The sequence below is a fragment of the Solanum verrucosum genome, unplaced genomic scaffold (assembly GCF_900185275.1).
Source record: "Solanum verrucosum unplaced genomic scaffold, falcon-dt-bn FXZP01000280.1, whole genome shotgun sequence".
Lineage (NCBI taxonomy): Eukaryota > Viridiplantae > Streptophyta > Magnoliopsida > Solanales > Solanaceae > Solanum > Solanum verrucosum.
The window spans coordinates 1,042,904-1,068,683 of NW_026019982.1; the positions used below are offsets into that span (position 1 = coordinate 1,042,904).

General features: G+C 32.7%; 5 protein-coding genes across 5 annotated transcripts in view; 4 read left to right on the plus strand and 1 right to left on the minus strand.

Moving 5' to 3' along the window:
• Positions 1 to 2,023: 2,023 nt before the first annotated feature.
• Positions 2,024 to 5,700, minus strand: LOC125817598 (squamosa promoter-binding protein 1-like). Its single transcript, XM_049497145.1, has 2 exons — positions 5,387 to 5,700; positions 2,024 to 2,596 (listed from the first exon to the last, which is right to left on the minus strand). Exons 1-2 carry the CDS (start codon positions 5,698 to 5,700, stop codon positions 2,413 to 2,415), a joined length of 498 nt encoding a protein of 165 aa, XP_049353102.1. The 3' UTR covers positions 2,024 to 2,412.
• LOC125817589 (putative ubiquitin-conjugating enzyme E2 38) overlaps positions 2,504 to 25,780 on the plus strand; it is a 139,122-nt gene continuing 115,845 nt past the window's right edge. The window contains exon 1 of the mRNA XM_049497137.1: positions 2,504 to 2,509. The gene's annotated coding sequence lies outside the window, so the exon portion shown is untranslated. The remainder of the gene's footprint in view (positions 2,510 to 25,780) is intronic.
• Positions 11,861 to 18,775, plus strand: LOC125817587 (mitotic checkpoint serine/threonine-protein kinase BUB1). Its single transcript, XM_049497134.1, has 14 exons — positions 11,861 to 12,016; positions 12,091 to 12,232; positions 12,628 to 12,785; positions 12,910 to 13,000; positions 14,691 to 14,795; positions 14,879 to 14,966; positions 16,153 to 16,256; positions 16,350 to 16,421; positions 16,505 to 16,594; positions 16,662 to 16,819; positions 17,671 to 17,731; positions 17,802 to 17,936; positions 18,032 to 18,153; positions 18,353 to 18,775. The coding sequence occupies exons 1-14, from the start codon at positions 11,943 to 11,945 to the stop codon at positions 18,540 to 18,542; spliced, it is 1,590 nt and encodes a 529-aa protein (XP_049353091.1). The 5' UTR covers positions 11,861 to 11,942; the 3' UTR covers positions 18,543 to 18,775.
• Positions 19,495 to 23,432, plus strand: LOC125817592 (ADP,ATP carrier protein 1, mitochondrial-like). Its single transcript, XM_049497139.1, has 4 exons — positions 19,495 to 19,754; positions 20,891 to 21,395; positions 22,099 to 22,470; positions 22,905 to 23,432. Exons 2-4 carry the CDS (start codon positions 20,913 to 20,915, stop codon positions 23,202 to 23,204), a joined length of 1,155 nt encoding a protein of 384 aa, XP_049353096.1. The 5' UTR covers positions 19,495 to 19,754; positions 20,891 to 20,912; the 3' UTR covers positions 23,205 to 23,432.
• Positions 24,074 to 25,417, plus strand: LOC125817593 (leucine-rich repeat extensin-like protein 4). The gene has a single exon (XM_049497140.1). It carries the CDS (start codon positions 24,120 to 24,122, stop codon positions 25,242 to 25,244), a length of 1,125 nt encoding a protein of 374 aa, XP_049353097.1. The 5' UTR covers positions 24,074 to 24,119; the 3' UTR covers positions 25,245 to 25,417.

Below are 25,780 nucleotides of genomic sequence, written 5' to 3' on the forward strand. Positions count from 1 at the left end.
AGTTTTTCGTCTTTTGAACAATGTAAAAAGTAGTTTTAATGTTTTTCGAAAAGAGAATATATTTTGTGTGTGTTAAACAATAGTATAGCGAGTATAAGATGACATTTAACTCTCGGAACGTAACACTCTTACAATTTTGCAATACTTCTTCTTCCTTTTCTCATTATTTTTTTCCCTTTGCTATGCAAGGATCATAACGGCATGACGGAGTCAAGATTTGAAGTTTATAGATACAGAATATGTTAGTCACTTAATTTTATATATAAGGTTTGAGTAAAGTATATTGGATTCATTGAACCGTATACATAGCTCCACTCCTATATAGATGTTTGAAATCTACGTCAAGAAAGTCTTTTTTTACGAAGGATGTTTTCGTCTTTTGAACAATGTCAGAAGTAATTCTAATGTTTTTCGAAAAGAGAATATATTTTGTGTGTGTTAACCAGTGGTATAGCGAGTATAAGATGACATTTAACTCTCAATACACTCACATTTTTTGTTCTTTTTTATAATTTAAAAACCGTGTCGTTTTGAGTATTTATATTCACACGAGAAGATTTTATTATTTTTAATACTTTTTTTATTATATTTTAATAATATTAGTATTGTTTTATAATATTGCATATTACATAACTCGAAAGTGACGTGCAATACATGTGCAAAAAGATTAGTATAACCATAATTTTTTAAAATAGTGTGTCCGCAGTTAAATATCTATATACATTCAATGGATCATCTAATACAAATATTTAGCATAAGTGAAATTTAATGAATTCATTTGAACCCATATTTAATATTAATGCCCCCGCGGGCGAGGATTTAGCATTTCACCTTTGTTGTGGGCATGGTGATGGTGGAGCACCCATGGAGGCATCAAGGTATTATAACCATGACGACTTTGATTTTTATGATTCGTTGCTTAAAAAAAAACGCTGAAATTTAAAATAATAAGAATAAAAAGTAAGACGAGATAAATCAATAAATCGTCAATGCACTAGGCTATTCCATATGTGTGTGTTTGTCATGGGTAAATATGGTCTTTCAAACAAAATCTAAATGCACATAAATATTTTTAAAGATGCAATTAACCCCATTTGTTTATATTAAGATTAAGATGTTTATATCTGAATACATATTTCACATTTAAATATTAAGATGTATTAGGTTATTTGTTATCTAAATTAAACATTGAGTATATAGAATTATCTTTATTTATTAAAAAAATAATAAATATAAATAAATTCATGTAAAATATTCAAAGAGAAAAAGAGAGTACGTACTCAATTGTTAGGTCATAGATACTGAGGGAGATTGTAGCAAGAAATAAAGTCACGTGTAAAAATACTCAAATTCATATTTCTTTTTTCTCATAATTTATTTTTAAATATTGTAATTCAGATCAAATGCCATGTGTCTTCATTTAATTCGTTACTTTGACATATCATTAACGAGTGTGTTACACATTCTATACATATTAGGTCAAGTTAGCGAAAAGTGTCAAACGATACTATCAGACCTGACTACGAGTGTTTAAATGGTACTAGTCTAAGTTGAGATATCTAAAATGACACTTCGTGTCAATTTTAAATATACGCTTATGTGTTTAGTCTTCAATCTTGAATTTCGTCTCCTTATAATTGATGAGAAATCATCTTATATTCCTTGAAATCAAAATAGTTTCATCTTGTGAATATATATAGCTTGAAGCGTTTCTGTAAAATTGACTACATAATCATATATCATTATTATGTATTTCAAAAATCTTTGAATTAAGCTTTTGATATACCCCAATTTCATGGTTGCATGAAGATATATTTTTACAAAACTTCTAAGAAATTATTGATTGGAGCATGGCGAAGCTACATCTTTGTCTAGCCAGAATCAATTGACACTCTTTCATCGAAAAACAATTTTCTATAAATAGGACAAAGTTAATAAATATCAAACTCTTCTCTAAAGTAAATAAAGAAATTGAAGCATGGATATCTAATTGTCACCAATTCCAATATAATAGTCCATATAGTTATATATGATTAATGTATTAATGGGATACATATTTCTCCCATAAAACTTACAAACTCAAATTAACTTAACAATTATAGGAGCATATCTTCTTAAAACTTCTTACAATACATCTATAAAAACACAATAATAAAATTAAAGTCCATAGCTCGTCATTCCCCACCTCTCTTTCCTTGCATAACATTTATATATACTATAACTTCACACAGTGTATCGCGATCGCAATAAATCTTCTGTCCTACTACAAGTACAGTACGTACTGCAACAAGCTCGAAAGTACTTTATTGTACTTAATTATCACGGGATGGTATGTGAATGATGATTATTATTTTAGAAACAGATTTATGACAGAAGAGAGAGAGCAAATTATTATATAAAATATGCATTTTTTCAACGTAGATGGAAGTTTTTGTGAGTTGAATTTTCTTGGATAGATATATGAATTCTATGAGACTGATCTGTAGATGATGAAGACGATGACGACGATGTAATCTTTCTTCGCCTTTCGTTGTGTCCAGCCAAACGTCTCCGGCAACTCCTTTTCGATTCATCAAATTCCGTTAGCTCATGAAATCTGCGTAGAATTAATTTTATTAACCAAAAACAGAACAATAGCTAGTACAGAGTACTATATATGTGTTCAACTTTAATATGACCAAACAAAGTTCACATTCATAAAAAGGTTGAGAAATAGTACGTCTGGTTCACCTGGTTCTACTACTATATGTCGGGCCCAATCACACTAGTTATATATGTATGTATAACACATGCAAATCATTATTTTCGGGGAACTAGGCAGAAGGTAAATAGGCTCCAAGTAGTTTGTCTCGTCATGGAGTTGGTATAGGTTTTCTATTGAACAAATTATAGGATTTTTTTTTATTTTTTTTACATATTGGAGATGTATAATAGTTAGATCAACTAACAAATTAGCCTCTTTGAACCTAATTTTGTTTAATATATTTATTAATTAAGAAGAAAATATCAATCACAAGTATATCACCAAATCAGATATATGTAGTAATGTGTACATAGCCCGATCTGATTTTATTTCCAGCAATTATAACGTGATAAATTAATTTAAAAAATGAGAAAAAATTGAGATTAGGAACGTTAACTAATCATTCATTAATTAACTAAATTGTCTTCCTAATACACGATCCAAAAATGAGATCTTGATGCTTGTCCATCCAAGTATGAAGAACACTCCAGGTGCAGTGGACGAGACTGCCCCTTCCTTACCCGAGGTCTCAAGTTTGAGCCTTGGGTATGAAAAAATTCTTGATATAGCGTGCTTCCCCAAATGCCCCTACCCGGTGCCAATTCGAAATAGTGATGGAAAATATTTTTTTTAAATGTATGAAGAACGTAGTTAAGATGACATCCTTAGCTAGTTTACATAATATTTCAATAATTTATGGTAATTATATGGTTAATTTTTTTAATAAAAAAATTGAAAATACGTTCAAGTACAAAACAACAATTTACTCTTTATTTAAATCAGTTAATTAACAAAATTTTGAAAGGCCATTGTCCTATTTTTAATGCATGCGGAAAAACGAAAAGGCTAGGATCCACAAAAGTAAAAAAAAAAAGAGGAACAATACACTAGTAGAACAATAGATAAAAAGGCAAAGGCAAAAAGATTAATAATTTTATCGCATCACGAATCTGAATTAGTATACATTCCAGACTTATCTATCCTACGTCTACATGTATTGCAACAAAACACACTCAAAAAAAAAAAAATCCTCAGTCTATCCTACTATACATCCTATCTAAAATGAATTTAAATTAATCACACCGTACCGTAAATCTAGAACAAACAAAAAGTGTATAAATAATTAATACTATATATTATAAAACATAGCGATGTAAGATGCCATTTGTAGTTTGAACCACTTTAAAAAAGAAGCTTTAATTATTATATTTCCATGCTATTTTTAGCATCTACCTCAACCACTTTTTTTTTTAACAACAAATAAAAAGATCATCAATAATATGATATTTATAGTAACTGAACTAGTCAACCACTTAAAATTATGAAGTCAATCTAGACATTTTTAATAATCTAATTAATAGAGATGACATCATAGATTACTCTAGAAGAAGAAGGTGATAAACTAAATTAGTCAATAACTAAGATACGATCTTTAATAGTACTATACTATATATGGGATCCGGCTTCCTCCATTACTTCTTCCCTCCATTTCGTTAAGTGCACGTCTAGATTAGATACATGTGTCATATTTAAAGTTTGAAGGTCAAGATTATATTATATTAACAAATATCATAACCATAGTTAAGTCCACTAATTTTAGAAAACTACTCTCCAAATTTGGTAAGAATTACAATATATTCCATACAAAATTTGATATTTATTAATATCTTTAATTTCATCTTATATTTTTAATTTACAATTTAATATTTAAATACAAAAATATAATATGAAATTAATGATTATAACTCAAAAGTCACTCAACTATTGATATTTTACTTAGAAAGTCACTCAACTATTGATATTTCACTTAAAAAGTCACCCAATCAATTTAAATATTTATTTTCATTAAATTTTGTTGAAATCTAATTTTATTTTAAACTATTTTTATAAGAAAGAAGATATCTATTTTATTTATCTTACTAATTCACTCCAATTATTTAATTATATTGTTATTTTGAAAAACGTACTGTAGCAATAGACAAAAAAAATCATTTTCCGTTCTAGCAATTGTTTAGTAGAATTAAATAAGCTGAAAAATAATCCAAAAAAAGGAGAACATTGGAATTGATCAGAAGTAATCAAAAGAACGCAGAATAGCAATCTTTTATCATTTAAAAATAATTGGTTTAAAACTAAAAATTTACAATTTAATATTTAAATACAAAAATATAATATGAAATTAATGATACTAATAAATATCAAATTTTGTATAGAATATATTGTAATTCTTACCAAATTTGGTGAGTAGTTTTCTAAAATCAGTTGATTTAACTATGATTATGATATTTGTTCATATGATATAATCTTGACCTTTAAACTTTAAATATGACACATATATCTAATCTAGACGTGCACTTGACGAAATAGAGGGAAGGGGTAATGGAAGGGAGCCGGATCCATATATATGGTTATTATTATTATGTTTATACTATATAGTCACATTCAAATTACCAGCTTTTCAACTACTTTACGCCTGACTAATAATAATACTCCCTTGATCCGTACGTTCAACTTTTTATCTATATGACAGTGTTTAACTAGACATAAAGTACCGTTAGCCCTTAGAGTTTGTGTTTTCAACATGTTAGACGAAAAATCAAAGTGTCATATAAAACGAGACAGAGAGATATATAGTGATCAAACCGGCTGCATTGTTGACAGAAACGTTGGCGGAGTCCAGCGACGATGACGACTTGAGCTTTAGCATGATATTCACAGACTTTATGCCTCTTATGGTATTGCTTAGCATCACTTAAATCAACATTACATTTCTCAGCTTGACAACTTCTTATTAGTGAAGAAGAAGAAGAAGAAGAATTTGATGATGATGATAATTTCTTGTTGTTATTATTATTTGTTGTAATGATTTTTTTCTTAGCATTTTCACTAGTGGAAATTACTAAAAAGTCATCATTTTTCTCCATGGATTTTAGCTGATTATTATTAGCTGTTTCCATAGAGAAAAATGATTTAGTACTAAAGTTGATGTGTGAAGAAAAGAAGAAGAAAACAAAGATATATATATATGTGTGTGTGATGATATTGAAGTGGGAATTTTTGAGAGGAAAAAAAGGTAGAGACTAGAGAGTGGTGGTTTTCTTAGGACCACGTCCTTTGTGTACGCGTTTTTGTTTTTTATGGATCTATTTATAATAAGGTTGGAGGTGTGGTGGTATGCATCGGGGCACAGCTAGGTAGGGTCGAGAGGTTTATTCGAATTATTTGTAAAAGAAATTTATATTATTTATATTTGATTAAAATTACTTTATATATATATATATATAATAGATGTTGAACTCTCATTAAAAAAAAATTTATGTGTATAATTCTTCATATTTTAAATTTCTTAGTAAAAATTTCTAACTCTATCACCGATGGTGTGTGGAAGGGGTTGGTAAAGTAGAAATATCAATTTGATAAAGGGGGGAAACACAAACTAGTATTGGTACATGTGTGGGTATGAGAAGCCAATGAATGATTAAAAGAAAGCAACATTCGATGCTACTACAACAGAGTGTCAGTATTTTTATTAAGTGGCATCGAAATACTACTAACACGTAATTAATTTTTTATGGATATTTCCAAGGAAGGTACATCCGCCAGAAAATTGGGTCGAAAATTCATATGATTTTAACTAAAAATATAAAAAAGTTATGAAAATTCAACACAGAAAAAGTTATTTGTATATACATATATAATATAATGTTTCAATGAATTTTGAACTGCGGTGGCTCCGCTACGTACTATCGAAGGCAACATCAAATACTAGTATGCTCCAAAACTCTAATATGACAATTATTATTATTATTATTATCTTTTCCCTTGATTTTCTATTTCATCATTTTCTACACTAATATAAGTATCACAAAATATATTTGATGAAATTGGTCTGACGGATAATATCCTCAATTGCCTACAGCTATAGTTGACATGCTTTATTCCCCAAAATATCAGTTAACTTTTTTTCCACTTAAAAAAACGAATTTATTTGTTTTTAAGATACTTTGAGGAATATTAACAATTGAAAATCACTATGTGACAAAAATTAATTTGAATGGAAATACACCCGATAGATGGGGATTAAAATTATAGCCTAATGTTTGTAACCGCTCAAGTTTATGCTAAGCTATTTTCCAATACATCGTTCTTTCAAGATATTCGATAAAATTAGAATGATACATAAATGAGATTCTAAAACGGATATCTAACATTGAATGAGAATAAAAAAAGTTACAAATCATATAGTCATGTTAAATCAACTTTGTTTAGGAGTGTACGTGGAACATAATCAATAGCAAGACTTAGAGTTCATTGATCATGACATTAGTCAGCGATTTATTTCTCAATGTGAAATTTTCTTATGTAAATATGAATTTAGTCAAGCTTTAATGAAAATATCGAACATCAGATGAAAAAGAAAAAGACATTAATGACGATTTGAATGTGGGAATCCAAAAAAATAAGAAAAAAAATGAAGATAAGAGTACATGGCTGGCATTGGGTTGTCTTAGCTTCTCGTGAGTGGTGGCCCCCTACGCAGGTAAATAAAGAGTTGCACTATGGAGCAGACAGGTTTCGAATAGGGACGATCCTTCTTTTCTTGGGTTTCTCAGACATGAGGGAATGTTGCGGAAATTCTTTGTCGAAACATCGTGGATTAACTAGAATATAATTAAAAGTTGATAAAAAAGAAAAATAACACAGAAAATTTTCCACTATAAAAAAGAATAAGAGGGTGCTTGGATTGGTTTAGAAGTTAGTCAAACCTACTTTTAAGTCAGTTTTTAAATTCTGAAAGTGTTTGACAAATATAAAAAATAACTTAAATAAAGTTAGGAAGTGTTTGGCAAGGTCAAAAATGATTTAATGGGTTAAGACAATAATCGGGTCAAGACCCAACCCAATCCAAATTTACTTGGATCAAAACGGGTTGGGTCAAAATGGATTAGGTAATGGGTAATATAACGGGTCAAGGCCCAACCCAACCCATTGTTTGCTAAACTCAATTATTTTATTTGCTCTTTTAAACTATTTTAGTACTTAATAAAATTATATTTTTTCTTTATGACTATATAACATATCAAATTGAAAAAAATAGTTTGACTAGATTTGTCAGGAGCCAATTCGGGTTACATATCAACCCAATTTTTAATAGTTTGAAATGAGTTGGGTTGAAATAGGTTAAACTAATGAATGAGCGGGTCAATAACCAATTCAAACTTAACCGGGTTGGGCGGGTTGGGTTTGATTTTGCCACCCAAATATTTTATTTTTTAAAAATACATTCAAAATCTAAATATTTATTGCAAAAAATATGTTCAAACACAATTTAAACTTTGAAAATTTCAAATAAAATGATTTTTATTTTTATTCTCCACTTTATATTTGATGCAATCAGAAATTGAAACGTGGCACTGTTGTTCATGATGAAGTCTGAAAATTCATGAACTGGTGTCTTTTGAGGTACGATTCCTCAATGGTGGGGATGTGTTTGTCTGGCCCAATAATTAAAAGGAAAAATTATTTAAATATACAACACTTCTTTATCTATTCTCAATATTTTCCTACTCTTTTATTAAAATACAAAAATTTCTTATTTTCCCCCAATTCAACTTAATCGGATACTTTATTAGTTTAAGTATCTGCCCGTTATTAATTAAAGTATCCGCGCTGCTATATTGTGCATTCGCCCGTTAATTAAGTATCCGTGCTGCTAACAACTTAATAATTTATTATTAAGTATCCGTCCGTTATTAATTAAAGTATCCGTGCTGTTATATTAAGTATCCGCCCGTTATTAATTAAAGTATCCGCACTGCTATATTAAGTATCCACACTGCTATATTATGTATCCGAAAAACACTAAAAAAAAGGATTTTTGGTAATCAATGAAAGAGCAGGGAAATGAAGTAATTTCTTTCTTATACTATGTCATTTGCCTAATTTTTACCAATTAAAACATTGGGCCCATTTGATGTACTCGGTATCAGGGATGAACAAAATCGAATCGAAAATCGTAATTTTGTAGATCGAGTCAAATAAAGAGAAAAAATTTGATTAATATATGGTATTGAAAAAAAAAACTAATTATGTTTGGTTGGTTTGGTGCTAATTTTTAAATGTCAATTTGACATTATATATATAATTTTTAAAATTTATTTTATACATAAAAGTATTTACACTTTGATATAATTTATAATTATTTCTTATACTTTTTTCATAATTTTTATCTTTTAGCATATTATTTTAAGTTTGACTTAGAATTTTGAATAGTCTAGCAAATGTTATAGTCCATAAACATTAGTAACTCTAATAAAGTTCAAATCAAAATCAAATCAATACTAATGCTAACAAAAAAAATCAATTCAACACTAAGAATGACAATAATGTTGAATATGTGTTCTTTAGTTTTACAGTGGTATAGATTATTAAAATACATAACCTAATTTTAGTTCTTCTTTGATATTTAGTCATGTAAATAATATTTATTAGACTTATTTTATTATGATTTAGTACTGATCATTTTCATTATGACTTATTTATCTGCAATAGTTATTTTATGTGATTTCATTATTATTTTTTTATTGAACATTTTAGTGTCATCACTCATATCATATTTTATGTTATTTTCTTAAGAAACAGTTATATTTTGGTAGAACTAAAAAAATATTTGAAGCATAAATTAATATGTTTGGTTTGATTTGGTTTTAAAAATTAAAAAACTCAACACAAATGATTTGATTTGATATTTGCAAAACTTGAATCAATGCGGTCCATGAACACCCCGACTTTGTACATGTAAATTTTCATAGATAACGGCAGTTGCAAAGTATAGTGAAATTTTATTTACTTTCAAAAACATAATAATATTTTCTTTTAAAATGTAACAAAATACACTATACTCTTGCGGATACAATATATGATTATAAATGTGTTTATGTAATATGTATATTTGGTCAACTCTCTTGTGTATAAATGTGTATTCAAATTAAAGCAGAAGTTTGATATATGTGTGTGTGTATTTTCAAATTTATATGCACAACATTGGCCAACTGAAACGACAACGACCAAGTGAGGTAGGGCTGGAGAGAAAATGACATTAATAGTCCCTATGAGTATGTCTAAAATGGTCCTTTAACTATACACTTAATGAATTTAGTCCTTTAACTATTCAAAAACTTAACAGTTTTAGTCCCTTAACTATACACTTACCGGTTTTAGTCCCTTAACTATAAACTTACCGATTTTAGTCCTTTAAGTATTCAAAAACTTATCAGGTTTGGTATTTGTCCAATTTCTTAATACAAATAGCTTAGATTTATATTAATCAAAATCTTCGTGAAATTAAATCATTAACCCATTTTTTAAGTTGTTTCTCTATTCCCGTCCTTTCTTCTTCAAACTACTCTTATGAAAAGAACAGTAATGTCAACGATTCAAAATAAAATAAATGAGGAAAGAAGATATAAGTCCTAATTTTATTCAATGGAGGATAAAATTAAGCACTTGAATATGCTAATCAGTGCAGATTTTATTTAATTTACTCAAATTTCTTTACGTAAAATAAAATGAATAGAATAATAAAATTGATCTATTTAAAATAAATTTTTAAAAAATGCAAATCTACCATTTTATAAATTTCAATTTATGGAAAATTAAAAAAAATTCGTTCAATGAAGTCGTTGGAGTACAACCTTTGGATTTAATGCGTAATAATTTTTTTCTTTTTATAATAAAGTTTAACATATTCAAGTCATTAGTAGCAATGATATTCTTCATTTTATTCTCTATTGAATAAAATTATGACTTATATTTTCTTTCCTCGTGAGTTTTATTTTAAATCGTTGAGGTTAAGGTTCTTTACATAAGGTTAATTTGAAGAAAAAGTAGCGGAGAGAGAGAAACAACAGAAAAAGTTGCTAAAAGAATTTAATTTCTCGAGGCATGGATTCCGTTAATATAAACCTAAGCTATTTGTATTAGAAAAAAATGGACAAAGACCAAACTTGATAAGTTTTTGAATACTTAAAGGACTAAAATCGGTAAGTTTATAGTTAAGGGACTAAAACCGGTAAGTGTATAGTTAAGGGACCAAAGCTGATAAGTTTTTGAATAGTTAAGAGACTAAATCCGTTAAGTATATAGTTAAGAGACCATTTTAGACCTACTCATATAGTTAAGGGACTATTTATGTCATTTTCTCGAATTTTTAGATACATATATAAGTATGTATATACTAGTATACTACTTATAAAATTATGTCATTTTTCTATATTTTGCAATTTTTAAGAAGTATCACCACAAAGAGTTGTAAGTGAATATAATAAGCTACAAATTATACGTACTATCCTAATTTTTCAGTCTTTTTTTTTTTTTGTTAATTGAACAAAGGATATTTAACTTCTCACAAAGGCTACCAAAAAAAGAAAACTCATAGAAGAGGTGGTTGTATTGTGTTTCATGTTGTTGGTATATGAGCTTACACAATATGTAGGGACACAAATCAGAATTAATCAATTACTAAGTTGATAGAAAATCAAGTCTCGTAGAAAAATTATGCATATATAGTCATTTCTTTGTCGGAAGAATAACTCATTAACATACTTATATAACGTATCGATTTATAAGACATAATCGGCGGGAGCAACATGATGTAAATGAAAGTAGTAAACTCATGTCATTAGCCAAACATAGCCACAAATAAAGTATGTGCAAATGTGCCAGCTAAAAAATTAAACCAATATTTATTCAATCAAACATTTAAAAAAAAAAAAAAGATCTTCTCGCAGATATTAATTACGAGGTTATCACTAACAAAGTGTGACTTGATTACATCACATAATTATTGTATAATGTTGCTGCAATATTAAATTAATCATAAAATTTAATTTGATGCAAATTACAAACTACAGCTTACATTAGTGAAAAAATTTAATGGAAAATGAAATTGAACAAAAATGTCATTAAAATAATAATTTAATATAAAAATATTTCTGCTATAAATAATTTCATTAAGAAATGACCGATAATTTTTGTTCAATTTCGCATTGTGCAAAAAATTAGATAATGATGGATATAAGGATAGTGGACTAATTAATAGTCACGTGGCAACAAAATTCAAATACTGTATTGGCGCCCGTTTCATCTTCCCCAACCAGTGGGCAATTTTTTCATTTTCCGGCGAGTGCGGCTGAATCAGATGGCAATGGCTGTCATTTCCAAAAATCAAAGCAACACAACTAGCTCCGACGACCCGCTATTGCCTTGGTTATGGTACCTTTCTCACAAAATTTGCATTTGTACTCACAGATTTGGTTCAATTGTTTATGCTATGCCCTAATTTTTAGGTCAATTGAGAAATCACTGAAAGAGCGAACCTCAATCGATGGAAGAGATCTACACGAGCTTTGCTCGAACTGCATCAGTACCTTTAAGAACAACCCTCGGTACCAAAACGACGTCAGATTTCTCAAGATTTGGTTTCTATATGTAATGAATACTCTCTTCATTTTGTTTTTCATGTATTGGTATCTATGGTATTATGTATATATTATATAAGTTATGTGAAGTGTTTGGGCAAAGGTACATTTGGGATTTTAAGTTAATTGATGCAAGCAGACTTTGATTATTGTATTATATTGTTGTAGTTACTGTTTAGTTTCAGATTGCTTTGACATACCTTGTTTAGTATTTTGGCTTGGTTTCTTCACTCCTATTATTTTCGTGAGTTGAGGGTCTACCAGATAGGGGTAAGGTATGCGTACACTACCCTCCTCAGACTCAACTTGTGGGATTACAATGGGCTGTTGTTGTTGGATGCACTTAGTATACAAGTGATGAAATGTTTGCTACGTTATCTGATCTATTGGTGGATTGTATTTCAGATGGATAGCAGTTCGGACCACGAAAGCATATATAGAGAAATTGAGCAAAATAAGATTTGTCTGTTCAATTCTTTGCTTTACGAGACATATGCGTTATTCCTAGAGGCAAAAGGGAGGTTAATAGATGCATTTCTCATTTACCATTTGGGAATTTCAAGGTTACTCTCTTTTTCAGAGGACATATGCTCTTTTGTAGGCTTCATAATTCTTTATGCACCTCAACATATATCTGCATTTGTAGTATATGACATTAAGTTCATGAACTTGGGACTATGGTTTCAGGAATGCTGAGCCTTTGGGCAGATTGAAGAAGGCACAAGTGTTGTTTCTCGAGAGAATGTCTGAGAAAGTAACAGCTGGTTCATTACAGAAGGTATGTTTGGTTCTGTTTTCATAATCTGCACCAACTGGGACAAGGTATAATAATGTTATAAGCATAGAGTTAGGTCTTTGGAAGTGGTTATGCTGGATTCAGTAATCAAGTTATTACCTAGAAAGAAACTGCTGAACTTCAATGAGATAAAAATGGTTTGTATATGGATAAAACAACATAGGCTACATGTTATATCATCCATCTTGGCTTAAATGTATAAAGGACATTTTAAGGCTTCATGCTTGGATTTTCTTGTTATGCAGATTAGGGACCAAATCTCTGACATATATTCAGTGATCTGCATTTTCAGCTTTTAAAGTTCTTGTTCAATCCATACTGCATAATTGGAACTTACGTGATGTGAATCTCATGTTTTTTCTGCTTTCTGCTAAAAAAATTAATGCTAAATCTTAGTATTTTAGACAAGTAGATTTGGCTGGTTGATGAGTTCCATTTAGTTGATAGCTCATATGATATATCAAATGATCAATGAATGTGATACAACAATTAACTGTCAGAGCTTTGAGCTAGATGACAGAGGGGGATAATTTCATTTTTTGAGTCCTAGTTTCAATGAAGTGCACCAGCACTATGCCATCTGATAAAGAAGTAACATTTAGGACCATCTGATAAATTGAAAACTCAGCTTCTAAAAAGTCGGAAGACTTAGAGGGTGTTTGGATTGGCTTAAAAGTTGGTCAAACCTACTTTTAAGTCAATTTTCGACTTCTGAAAGTGTTTGGCAGATATAAAAAATAACTTAAAAATAAGTCAAAAAATGACTTAAAATAAGTTAGGAAGTGTTTGGCAAGGTCAAAAATGACTTAAAATAAGTCAAAAACCAAAAGTAGGTCTCCCCCTGCTTTTTATTTTTTGACTTAAAAGTCATTTCAATTTGACTTTTTATTTTTGACTTTAAAGCTATTTTTTGTAAGCCAATCCAAACGGGCTCTTAAGATTGTGTAATTAGACAACCTAAAGTTACTTCAAAGTATTGAGATATTAACCACCTAGTTGGAATCTTACCAGTATTGGTAAATTGAGTATTTTGCTTGGTATACATTTGAAATTTAAACCAACAAGTGCTGATATAGCAAGTCAAGTGTTGACTTCTGTCATGAGGAACGTTTAGCATCCATTTTATGATTGTCTTACTCTTAAGTAATAAGTCAAGTATATTTGTTAAAGAATTTCTATATTTGCTATCAAACACCCTATTACATCATAAAACACATTCTAATTTCAGTGCCAAGAGACATGTTATTAGTCACGTTTAATCTATTCTTTACCAAAAGTTAACACTCTCTAGATCTGTCAAGTTTCTAACATCCAGATAAGCTGGCCATAAATCTTCAAGTTGAATATCAAGTGGTAAGATTGTAGGATAGTCACTACACTTCATTCCCGTAGTGAGCCTTCAAGTTCATTTGCCCATTTTGTTGATTCTATTAACATGCATAACTTATTCCATCTCGCCTCTAGGCTAACTTTGTTGCTTATCAGAGTCTTTTCTTTCAAACTGTGAGAATCTCTGATCTACCAGAGTTTCTACAATCTCTTCCATTTTCTCTTGTTTTGGAGTACTTATGGACTATTGCTTGTGTTGTCTGTTATTTTGTTTCTTACTCTTTTATTCCACGTGTTTAGTTGACACAGGATTATACTATTGATTTATTTATGCATCATGTAGATGGACATTGTGTCGGAGAATGGTGGAGCTTGTGTCAATCCATGGTTGATCTCAACAATTAAAAATCTGTTGCAGAAGAAGAATACTGAGATATTAAAATATGAAGTGAGATTGCTCAGAAGCATTTAATGAAACTAGTTTTACATGTTAGTAGCAATTCATGATAGCTACATGTGAACTTTCATCAGGGATACCATCCAAGCAAAAAGGCGTATTCAGGAAAGGTAGCACTGTCAACTTTGCAGAAATCTGCCAGGAATAAAACTATTGATATAGGTAAAAATTCGTGTTTCTTAGTCTATAATAGCTCATAGTATTCGATGCTCACTGAAAATTGCAGAGATTCAGACCACGACAAAGTTGGGACTAGTCTTGGGGCAAGACATCTTCTAAATGCTCTGCAGTGACCATGGAGGACTAAGGTCTCTTGGGACTAGTACCTTGATACTTGGGTCCCCTCCTCCCCCAATGTATACACTAGTATTTTATGCCTTGGTTTGTTTAGCATGTATGCCCTTCACATTTACCCCTTGAATTGTTTTCTCTACATGCTCTTGAAATTTTCAAACAAACATCACCTAATTCAGTCACATCATAAGGTTGAATAGGATATGCTGGATATTTCTTCATGAATTTCCCCCGTCTTTTCTTCCCTCACAACTTTTGGTGTGATTAAAGGTGGGTATGGATATTATTAAGCTCTTTTAAATGAGATGCTTTCTGGTATCTCCTAGATAGTAAAAAGAGAACCAGTGGAGTGTTATTGTCTTCTATAGAAGACAAAGTTATCACTAGATGTAGACAGCTCATTCATTCCTTAGGGAATCTGCTGTAGTTTGGTGGATATCAAATCCAGTAGGGAGAGGTGGCGGAGGCCTAAATCCCCAAAAGAGATTCCTGTAAATACATTTCCTCCTCTCATATCATTATCTTGTTCTGACATCATAAACATGACCCGAGGAAATGACTCAATAGGCCATGTGCTGTAGTATTTCTTTTATGAGGATGAAAAGGTTTCTTATTTTGTGGATAAAACTATGGCTTCTAAGCTTTAAATTGGTTTTTGCATCAACAACCAAAGTATTAATTGAGGGCTTAGGCCATAGGTGCGTTGCTACTGGTTTACTTATTGAAACTTGTTGCACCCCATCAACTCGAAGAGTGAAAAGCATGGTGCCTAAGAGTTACCTATTGCACTTTCTGCCTTACAACAACAACATTCCCGGTGTAATCACACAAGTGGGATCTGGGGAGGGTACAGTGTATGCAGACCTTACCTCTACCTCGTGGAGGTAGAAAGACTGTTTTCGGAAGATCCTCGGTTCAATTGCACTTTCTGCCTTAAATTTTGGAAATGGAATTTTAGGAGAGCGAAATCTGATGAACTCAGGTGTCTATAGACATGAACTTGGTGTGCTGTCAGCTAAATGTTTCTGCGTCGCGGACTTAATGATTGTTTCAGGTGGATACAGCTATCAGATCAAGGGATGTGCAGGTCAGGGAGGATTTGCTCAAGTATTTAAAGCATGTTGTGATGGTAATCCGGATGAGGTTGTCGCACTTAAGGTGAAATGATAGTTTATCCTTATTTCCCTTCATGAGGAAATCTGACACTGGAAATGTCCTCACGGTTCTTTCTTATGTTATTGATCTCTGCAGATTCAAAAGCCAGCTTTCCCATGGGAATTCTACATTTATCGTCAATTGGATATGAGAATTCCTGGAAAAGAAGTATGTAGTATGGAAAATAGACTATATATTGGTGTATGCTGGCTAGGAAAATGGTGCTGATTTGTTTTATTCTTATTCACCAGAGATTAAGCTTTGGGTATGCCCACAGATTGCATCTATATTCGGACTACAGCATACTTGTTTCTGACTTCCTGGCTAATGGCACACTTCAGGTAGGTGTCTGTTGATCTTTCACCTTCAACTTAAATGATATGATTCCCTGATTTGAGCACCTTGCAGGATGCAATTAATTCCAATGTTGTGCTTGGTGGGGTCATGGAGGAAGTATTATGCATTTATTACACCATTGAGATGCTCTGCATTTTAGAAATTTTGCATGATGCCCGGATTATTCATGGCGACTTCAAACCGGATAATCTTCTGATTCGTTATGCAAGGTAACTAAAGCCTTCATTTCACTTATAAACATGAAAGACATTACTCATTCTAAGCTTAAGCCTTACATGTTAATACTTGATCAATAGGGGAGAGTTAACCAGAGAGTGTCTGCATCGTACAACTTCTACGGTTTTACTCACTTTTTGGTTTTCTTATCCTTCTGAAAAAGTGTAATTGGTAGGACTGATACCTTTTGAATTCCATCGGGCATGATAAGATGTTACATACATTGGCATGAGGTTGAAAAATCTGTACTTGTAGGTTGCTTACAATTTCTGTTGTTTATATGGGTTAACGAAGAAAAGAAATTCATGGTTGTTAATGTCTTCAAAGTTACCTTCAGGTCAATTTTTCTATGGTTGGGTTGCTGTTAATGCTTTCTTCTATATGGAGTTCTAACTTTCACTATAATTGCTTAAACAACGGATTAGAATGAAATATTTGAAATGCTTTTGAGCAATAGTTATTTTTGCATCTCAAGGTTAAAAGGGAGAGAACTCTTGATATCTATTAATGAACTCCTAGGAAGCCTTCCGAGGATCTCAGATGAAAACTTCAGCTGACCCAATTTAAGTGCCCTAATTTTATCTAAAAATGGATTTTTAAGGTGAGATTTAAATTTTATTTTATTAAATGGAGCAGAGTGTATATTGAGGATTTATATTGCCAGCTACAAATAGTTTGGGTTTGAGGTGTAGTAGTAGTTAAATAAGGAAAGACTTACTCTTTGCTTTGGGAAATTGGACCAATTTTAGGACAATTCAAAATATTATTTGAATTGTTGAACTGTGAAAAGCAAGTAATTTAGGGATATCTCTCTAATGAAGTATATGCTATCGTGCCTGTTCAGGGACGATCTGGCAGAAGACTTAGAAAATTTTCGTCAGCGTACTGGTCCATGGAGCGAACAGGTAATTTCTGCGCAGTTGTGTTGGTAATATTTATGAAACATTGGCAGACTCTCACAGTTTAATTTTCCAGGGACTTAGCCTTGTCGACTGGGGACGGGGCATAGACCTGAGTCTCTTCCCTGACCAGACCGAGTTTATAGGGGACAGTCGAACTTCTGGTTTCCGCTGCATCCAAATGCAAGAAAAAAAGCCATGGAAGTATCAGGTAAGTGCCTTCCAAGATCTGGCAACTTTATAATCCAGATGATTAAACTGGTGCTGAGTGGAAACTAGATTTTTGATATCTGATGGGGATACCAGGTGGATGCATATGGTCTCTGTGTTATTGTACATATGATGCTTCACAATTCATATATGGAGATTGAGAGAAGACCTTCTCCCCATGGTGGCCATAGTTATCAACCTAAGTTGCCTTTTAAGCGGTATGTCTTTGCTCCACTGCTTGTTGCTGGCATATCTTGTGTCCATTTTATGTACTTAACACTTGCATTGTCTTCTAAGTTTGAATTTCCGATGGTTTGGTATATACTACTATCAAGTCAATATGGTCCACACGAAATGGCAAAATTCCAGTTGCTTATTGTTATGTAATATGTTTCGTATTCTCCATTCTGCTTTCAGATACTGGAAAGTTGAACTCTGGAAGAACCTATTCACCAAGTTAATTAACATAGACCACACTGAAGATCATAAGAACATGTTGAAAAGCCTGAGGGAATCATTCCAGGATTATATGTGCTCAAATCCTCAGCTGATTAAAAAGCTTAGGCAGTTGCTGGCAAAGCAAAAAACTTCCTTGTGTTCTTCATAGAGACGGTCTGTAGAAAAATCGCCCTGAAGCAGTTCAATGTATCAAAGCCTCATTGATTTACGAAACTGTATACGTTCATGCTCATATATCAAGGCGTTGTGGGGATTGGCCTACAAAGCTTAATGATATTAATGAATCTGTAGAACTGTAGTTGCTGCTGTCTCCGTCTTTCCAAAATTATTTTTCAGGAAAGATAGGCTAGGCTTGTATGTGTAATTTGTATCTAAAAACAACATATAACTAGTGTTGTGAACATTTGAATTCCTGTGTGACTTGCATTTCTCTCAAATAATTGAGTAGGAAGCAAACTTCTACTGATCAGAGATTGTAATTATATTCGCTACAATGTGAAACTTTACTTAGAACTTCTCCAATAATTTATGTTAATTTTGGGACAAGTCACACAAGTGTTTTCTTCATTTCAATTTATAAAAGGTTTTATCTGTTTTGGGATGTTATATGTATCTAATTAATTTTTAAGTAGTATGTTAATATCTCCTTTCAATATCCTTAATATAATACATAAATCTAATTTAAATTGTGTCAAACGTCAGATATGAGTTTATAACATCCATGAGCTACTGGTCAAATTGAGTTGAGAATCATGAGATCTCGAAGATTTAAATTTTATAAAGGTAAAGACACTAGTTTTTTTTTTTTTATATGTTCAAACTTGATGGATCAAATTACATGTGCTAGTGAGAAATAACGTACTCGTGAAATGAGAACCATGACATCTTATGTTCAATTTTCAAGAAAGACAAAATTATTAGGGAATTGTGAATAGAATCACCTGATTTTTATGTTAGTGCCAGAGTACCACATGAAATTAGTTAAGCTGATCCGTATGACATGGTTATACTATATATATTAAAAAGAAGAAAATATAGCTATATAAAATAGAATAGGATTTGATAATTATATTTTTCATTTTACCCCTTTTGTGGAAATAGAGAGAGACAAGCTTAGTCGAAGCGCCACCATAATAGACTATAAAAAGAGACTGTTGAATGAAGCGCGAAAATGGCAGTTAGGATAATATTGGCGGAGAAGGAGGGTCAGATGAGTCAATAATTTGGAAACCCTAGTCCTATGTAGCTTCTAGAAACTCCATTTGCTAAAGTTAAAAATACTCACTCAGCTTCTTCCAAAAAATATTACTACTTTCTGCTCTCCTCAGAGGTGGGAACGAAACCTCTCGCTCTCTCTCAGGTATCATTTTTCACTCTCTATACACGTAGAAACACCTTGTCTGTGTGTAAATATTGCTTGTATGAATTTTGTTTACTTGTCAACTTTATCGGATCAGTAGATCAGTTGATCGTCATGTTCATCTAGCTTAGAATTTTGTTAGAAAAAGTTCATTGAACTTTGATTATTGATGTCTTAGTACGCAATTGTGATTTACTGTGTTTTTGTATGGTTGATGGATCATAGTTATCCCGTTTGGGATTGGCTGCTTATTGAGTGAGTTATATAGTTTGGTTCAGAACAGTTTGAGTTCATTTCTCATTTGTGGTTTTATACTTCTGATTTGAGTTAGAACTTGTAAAATGAAAATATATTTGTTTTTGTAGATGGTATTGGTAAATATCTTGGTTGTTTATGTATAATCTGCATGTTGAGGTGACGTCCTGGTGTTAAATTACTACATGTCTATCTATTAGGATAGAAGGTTAGTAGGTAGCATTGTGCTTTCTTGCTATTCGTTCATTATTAGTAGATGTAGTATTGCTTCTGTAGTATCTTGTCCTTCGATTGTTGTTACTGTATGTTGTTTCTTGTACCTTGATCAATTGTATTGTTTTGTTGTAGTTTCCGTTTTGTTACTATTTGGTGTTTCTTGTACTTACGTTACTTCTTTTTTTGGATTGTTTTTCTTGAGTTGAGTGTCTATCGGAAACAACCTATCTACTTGTGAGGTAGAGATAAGGTCTTCGTACAATCTACTCTCCCCAGATCCCATTTTGTAGGACTACGCTGGGTATGTTGTTATTGTTGTAGTCCCTTGTTTCTCCTATCCAAAGTATTTACCTGATTCCTTTGTTGATTTCTGTCAATACACAGTAATTGTCAAATAGCTATTTCTAAGTGTGTTCGTGTTGAATTGTTTGGTAAATATTCTATTGTGTTTGCTTAGATTTCCTATTTTGTCCCAATGTCTGTGAGGATGTGCTTTTATTGGTAGGGGTTTGACTGCTTAGTGATTGAATTTCTGTATTCCAGTTTTTGAACTGAAAACTCCACATTGTAGCTTAATTATTTGGTTCCTTGCTTATAGGAAGCTTCCCTACTCCACTTATTTGTACTTTTAAGAATACTTCAGTTACTATGTCTCTTCTTTGCAGATCACCGTGTTGATTTACAAACATGGGGGATGGTCCAGCTCCTCCTACTGCATTTCAGAAAATACATGGGCATTCACACCTGTTCACTCTAATATCTCCCCACACGCATTCTAAGTATGCTGGTTCATACAACATGACTGGTGGATATGTCAATGAAGTACTAGGGGGTGCTTGCATGACGAATTGCCAAGCCGCTAATCTGAAAGTTCGTCAATTAGGCGTTCCTATTCTCATACAGGCCCCATCTGAAGAGAAGAAAGCTAACAGTTTCGTCGTGGATTTTCTCATGGGAGGGGTTTCTGCTGCAGTGTCTAAGACAGCTGCAGCTCCAATAGAGAGAGTCAAGCTTTTGATTCAGAATCAGGATGAGATGATAAAGGCTGGTAGACTTTCTGAACCTTATAAAGGGATTTCAGACTGCTTTGGCAGAACTATCAAGGATGAAGGCGTCCTTGCTCTTTGGAGAGGCAATACTGCAAATGTCATCAGATATTTCCCCACTCAGGTTAACTGACCTTGCCTACTATTCAGTGTCTACAATTTAGTTTGCTAGTTAACTTTTTCATCACACTTAGGGAGCACTCCTCCTCTTTGTGATCCCTTTTTAGTCCAAGTCTGTTGTTATTTACCTACAAGGCTGTCTTTAAGATAATACTACAACAAAACATTGAACATGTGAACTGATTTTTCCATCATTACTTCTATCATTTGACTTTTATAGTTGTAATGACTTTGAGACCTCATGATCTCTCTAAGGATGTGCGTTGTTGGTTTGTATCTTAACTATCTTCGTGGTGGCTGGTAAACCTTATTGTGTCCACCAAGGGTAAGCCCTGGATGTGAATACATTTTGCAATCATTTCAAAAATGCTTTGATTTATTTGTTATAATGATTTTGCTGAAACTTTATGCATCTCTCCAGTGATATGCATTGCAATAAAATCTAAGAAGAGGATAACTTGAGAGTATTCAGTACATTTGAGTAGTTTATAAACAATTGCATGGCCATCACTACATCATCTTGTGTCCTTGGGGATCATTAGTTCCTGCAATTTTTTATTATTTAAATTTTTCTTTATATTGTTACACTTTATAAAGAAGAGGACTTGGAAAGTAGTGTAGGTACATTTGAGTAGTTAAATTTGTGGTCACTATTGCTGCATTTTTCGTTGTTCAGATTCATTAATTCCTGAATTTGTTTTTTGCAGGCCTTGAATTTCGCTTTTAAAGATTACTTTAAAAGACTGTTTAATTTCAAGAAAGACAGGGATGGCTACTGGAAGTGGTTTGCAGGAAACTTGGCATCTGGTGGTGCTGCTGGTGCCTCATCTCTTTTGTTTGTGTATTCTTTGGATTATGCAAGAACACGCCTTGCTAATGATAATAAGGCTTCAAAAAAGGGTGGTGAGAGGCAGTTTAATGGTTTGGTTGATGTTTATAGGAAAACTCTCAAATCAGATGGTATTGGTGGGCTTTACCGTGGATTCACCATCTCATGTGTGGGAATCATTGTTTACCGTGGTCTGTATTTTGGAATGTACGATTCACTTAAACCAGTACTTCTAGTTGGTGACATGCAGGTATCGGAAATCCTAATTCTGGTTCAATTTTCTCATTATTTTGTAAATTGATACTTTAAGCACTCTTATCCCATATGCTGGATTTTTTTGTCCTTCTGACATGCGTGCTGCACCCCACAACTTCACCAAATATTCTGTTGCTTCTCCTCCCTTTCGTCAATGATTTATTATGCATATGTAGAAGTTTATTGTTTGAGATATGATTACATGTTTTTCAAATTTTGGTGATTCAACACAGGCTGGTTATACTCTTGAATTAACCATTTCACTACATGCCTATGACTTATGTGTGATCAGTCCCTCATCTGTTGGGTCATACTCTCAACATTTAGAACTGAAGGATGGATTTGCCATCTCTATTTCTATAAACTTGAGTTTCCTTGTCCATTATGTGGCTGGTATAACACTACTGCAATATTCTGTTTTTTTTACAGGATAGTTTTTTTGCGAGTTTCTTGTTGGGATGGGGTATCACTATTGGTGCTGGTTTGGCTTCTTACCCAATTGATACAGTGCGTAGAAGAATGATGATGACTTCTGGAGAAGCAGTCAAGTACAAGGGTTCAATGGATGCATTTTCTCAGATTGTTAAGAATGAAGGCACTAAATCCCTCTTCAAAGGTGCTGGAGCAAACATTCTACGTGCTGTTGCTGGTGCAGGTGTTCTAGCCGGGTACGATAAGCTGCAGTTCATTATGTTTGGAAAGAAATATGGGTCAGGTGGCGGTGGCTAATCTAATATGATGATGAATGATGATGACGAAAGCTGTCCTTTGGTTGTGTAGATTTCCTTGGTTGTCCAGTGCTTTTGAATAATTTTCCCAAACTATGTCACACTGGTTGGCATTCTCTTGCAAGTTTATTCTGGAACAGTATTTTCTTGAAGTTTTTCTTGTTTCTATGGAGCTCTGAAACTGCTTCTAGTTATAGTTGTCTTTTATGCAGAAATTGTTATAAAGTTTGCTGAATGATAGTGCATACTGAGATTAAAGCAAGCAAAATGCCAAAAGATTATACAACTCGTATAATACGAGCATTGAGCCATAGGATCTAGGCTGTTCTAGGATAGATGTAATTCACCATTCAACTAGAGAATATAGTTGTACCAGTTAATGCTTTGATGAAAACTCCTCTAGCTGAGGGCTAACCCCAACACAAATTCTTGTCACCTTAAAACTTTGTTGAAACAAAGTCATTTGCTTTAACTTAAAGTTAAGATCCTGTCCTTATTCAATCCCACTTCAAACAACTGAGAAAGCTACCTGTAAGGAGGGAAGTCTATGTCATTCACATCCTCTTAACTCTAACTTTATCTGCAAATATCATGATCATTGTTAACGTTGAATTTGCACATCTTATTGATGGATCTAGAATCCAAGAAATTTCGTACGAACCATCTGATAAAGATCTGAGAACATTGTAAAAAAGACATCATTATGTTGGCTGCTATTTCTTAGAGTTGTTAGGTTGCTGTTATTTCAGTTGTGTGTAAAATGCACTGTGGATGCATTAGTCCTAACAGGAGGTAGTAGTTATATCATTAGCCAGAGGACCTTAAAAAGTAATTGAAAATGAAAGGATATCTCACCTTACAAAAACCAAGCAGAGGCTGTTGATTAATATGCTTGCATTACTAGTCATTAACAAAAATGGCTTCATTTTCCTTTCCCATTACCACTACTGCCTTTGTTATCTTGCTTCTAAGTCTTACCTCCAATGTGTTCAACAACTCAGCAGCCAAACACAGCCATTCCTCCTCCGTTAAGGGCATAAAAAACCCGAGGCTGCAAAAAGCCTACATTGCTCTCCAAGCTTGGAAACGTGTTATCTACTCTGATCCTAACAACTTCACTTCTACTTGGGTTGGCCCTTCAGTCTGCAACTACACTGGCATATATTGCGCGCCATTCCCTAATAACACCAAACTCCAAGTTGTTGCTGGCATTGATCTGAACCATGCTGATATAGCCGGTTTCCTACCTGAGGAACTCGGTCTTCTCAATGACTTAGCGTTGCTGCACCTAAACAGCAATCGCTTCTGTGGAATCCTCCCACTCTCTTTATCCAACCTCACTCTCTTGCATGAGCTTGATCTCAGTAACAACAGATTCGTAGGACCTTTTCCTAACGTTGTCCTCTCTCTGCCTTCCTTGAAATATCTTGATCTTCGCTACAATGAGTTTGAAGGCCCATTGCCTCCTCCACTCTTTAGCAAAGATCTCGATGCTATTTTCGTTAACAATAACCGTTTAACTAACGTGATCCCTTCAAATTTAGGATCAAGCTCTGCTTCTGTTGTGGTTTTTGCTAATAACTACTTTGGAGGATGCTTACCACCAAGCATAGCCAACTTTGCAAACACCTTAGAAGAGTTGCTCCTTACTAATACTGGCTTATCAGGGTGTTTGCCTCCTGAAGTGGGATTTTTGTACAAGCTAAAAGTTCTTGATGTGAGCAACAACAAGTTAGCAGGGACAATACCTTATACTATTGCTGGTTTAGCTCACTTGGAGCTACTAAATTTAGCACATAACATGTTTAGTGGAACTGTACCAGAGGGAATATGTGTATTACCTAAGCTCTCAAACTTCACATTCTCTTATAACTATTTCTGTGAGGAGCAAGGTATTTGCAGCAACTTGACATCAAAGGGCATAGTGTACGATGATCGTCGTAATTGTTTGCCAGAAAAGCCTCTTCAGAGAAGCAAGAAGGAATGTGATGCTGTGGATGAGCATCCCATTGACTGTTTAGCATTTCATTGTGGCACTTGATACTGTTTTCATGTGTTGGTTCTACTGAAAATGTGACAAATTAGTACTAGCATGAGTTTTCCTTTTAACTTTTTTTTCAAATTTAGTAGCCAATGTGAAAAAAGAATAAAGTCAATAGTAATTCTGTAAAATATGGTGTGTGATGAAGTTTTTCTTATGTTGGTTATTTAACTTTGATGCTGCTGCTATTATGTGTTGTCCCAAAACATGATTCTCATTCTTGAAAAATCTTAATCAAGTTGCTACCTACATAGTGAATTCTTCTGTAATTCCATATTTTTCTTGTACTGTATATTTCATTTAGATTTAATTCTTCTGTGGTTACTTGCATAGCAACTAGATGCAATTGTTTATAGCAAATGTGGATTTGTAACATGGAGAAGTTTCTTCCATGTTTGGTTGGAATAAAATCGCAAGATAACTGTACACACAACTGTCATCACTGCTATCTACCTGTAATTCAACTTTGCAAGGTGCTGATTATAAGACTACAATTCCCAACTTGCTTTCCCTCCAATATCTCAAAGAAAATGTAA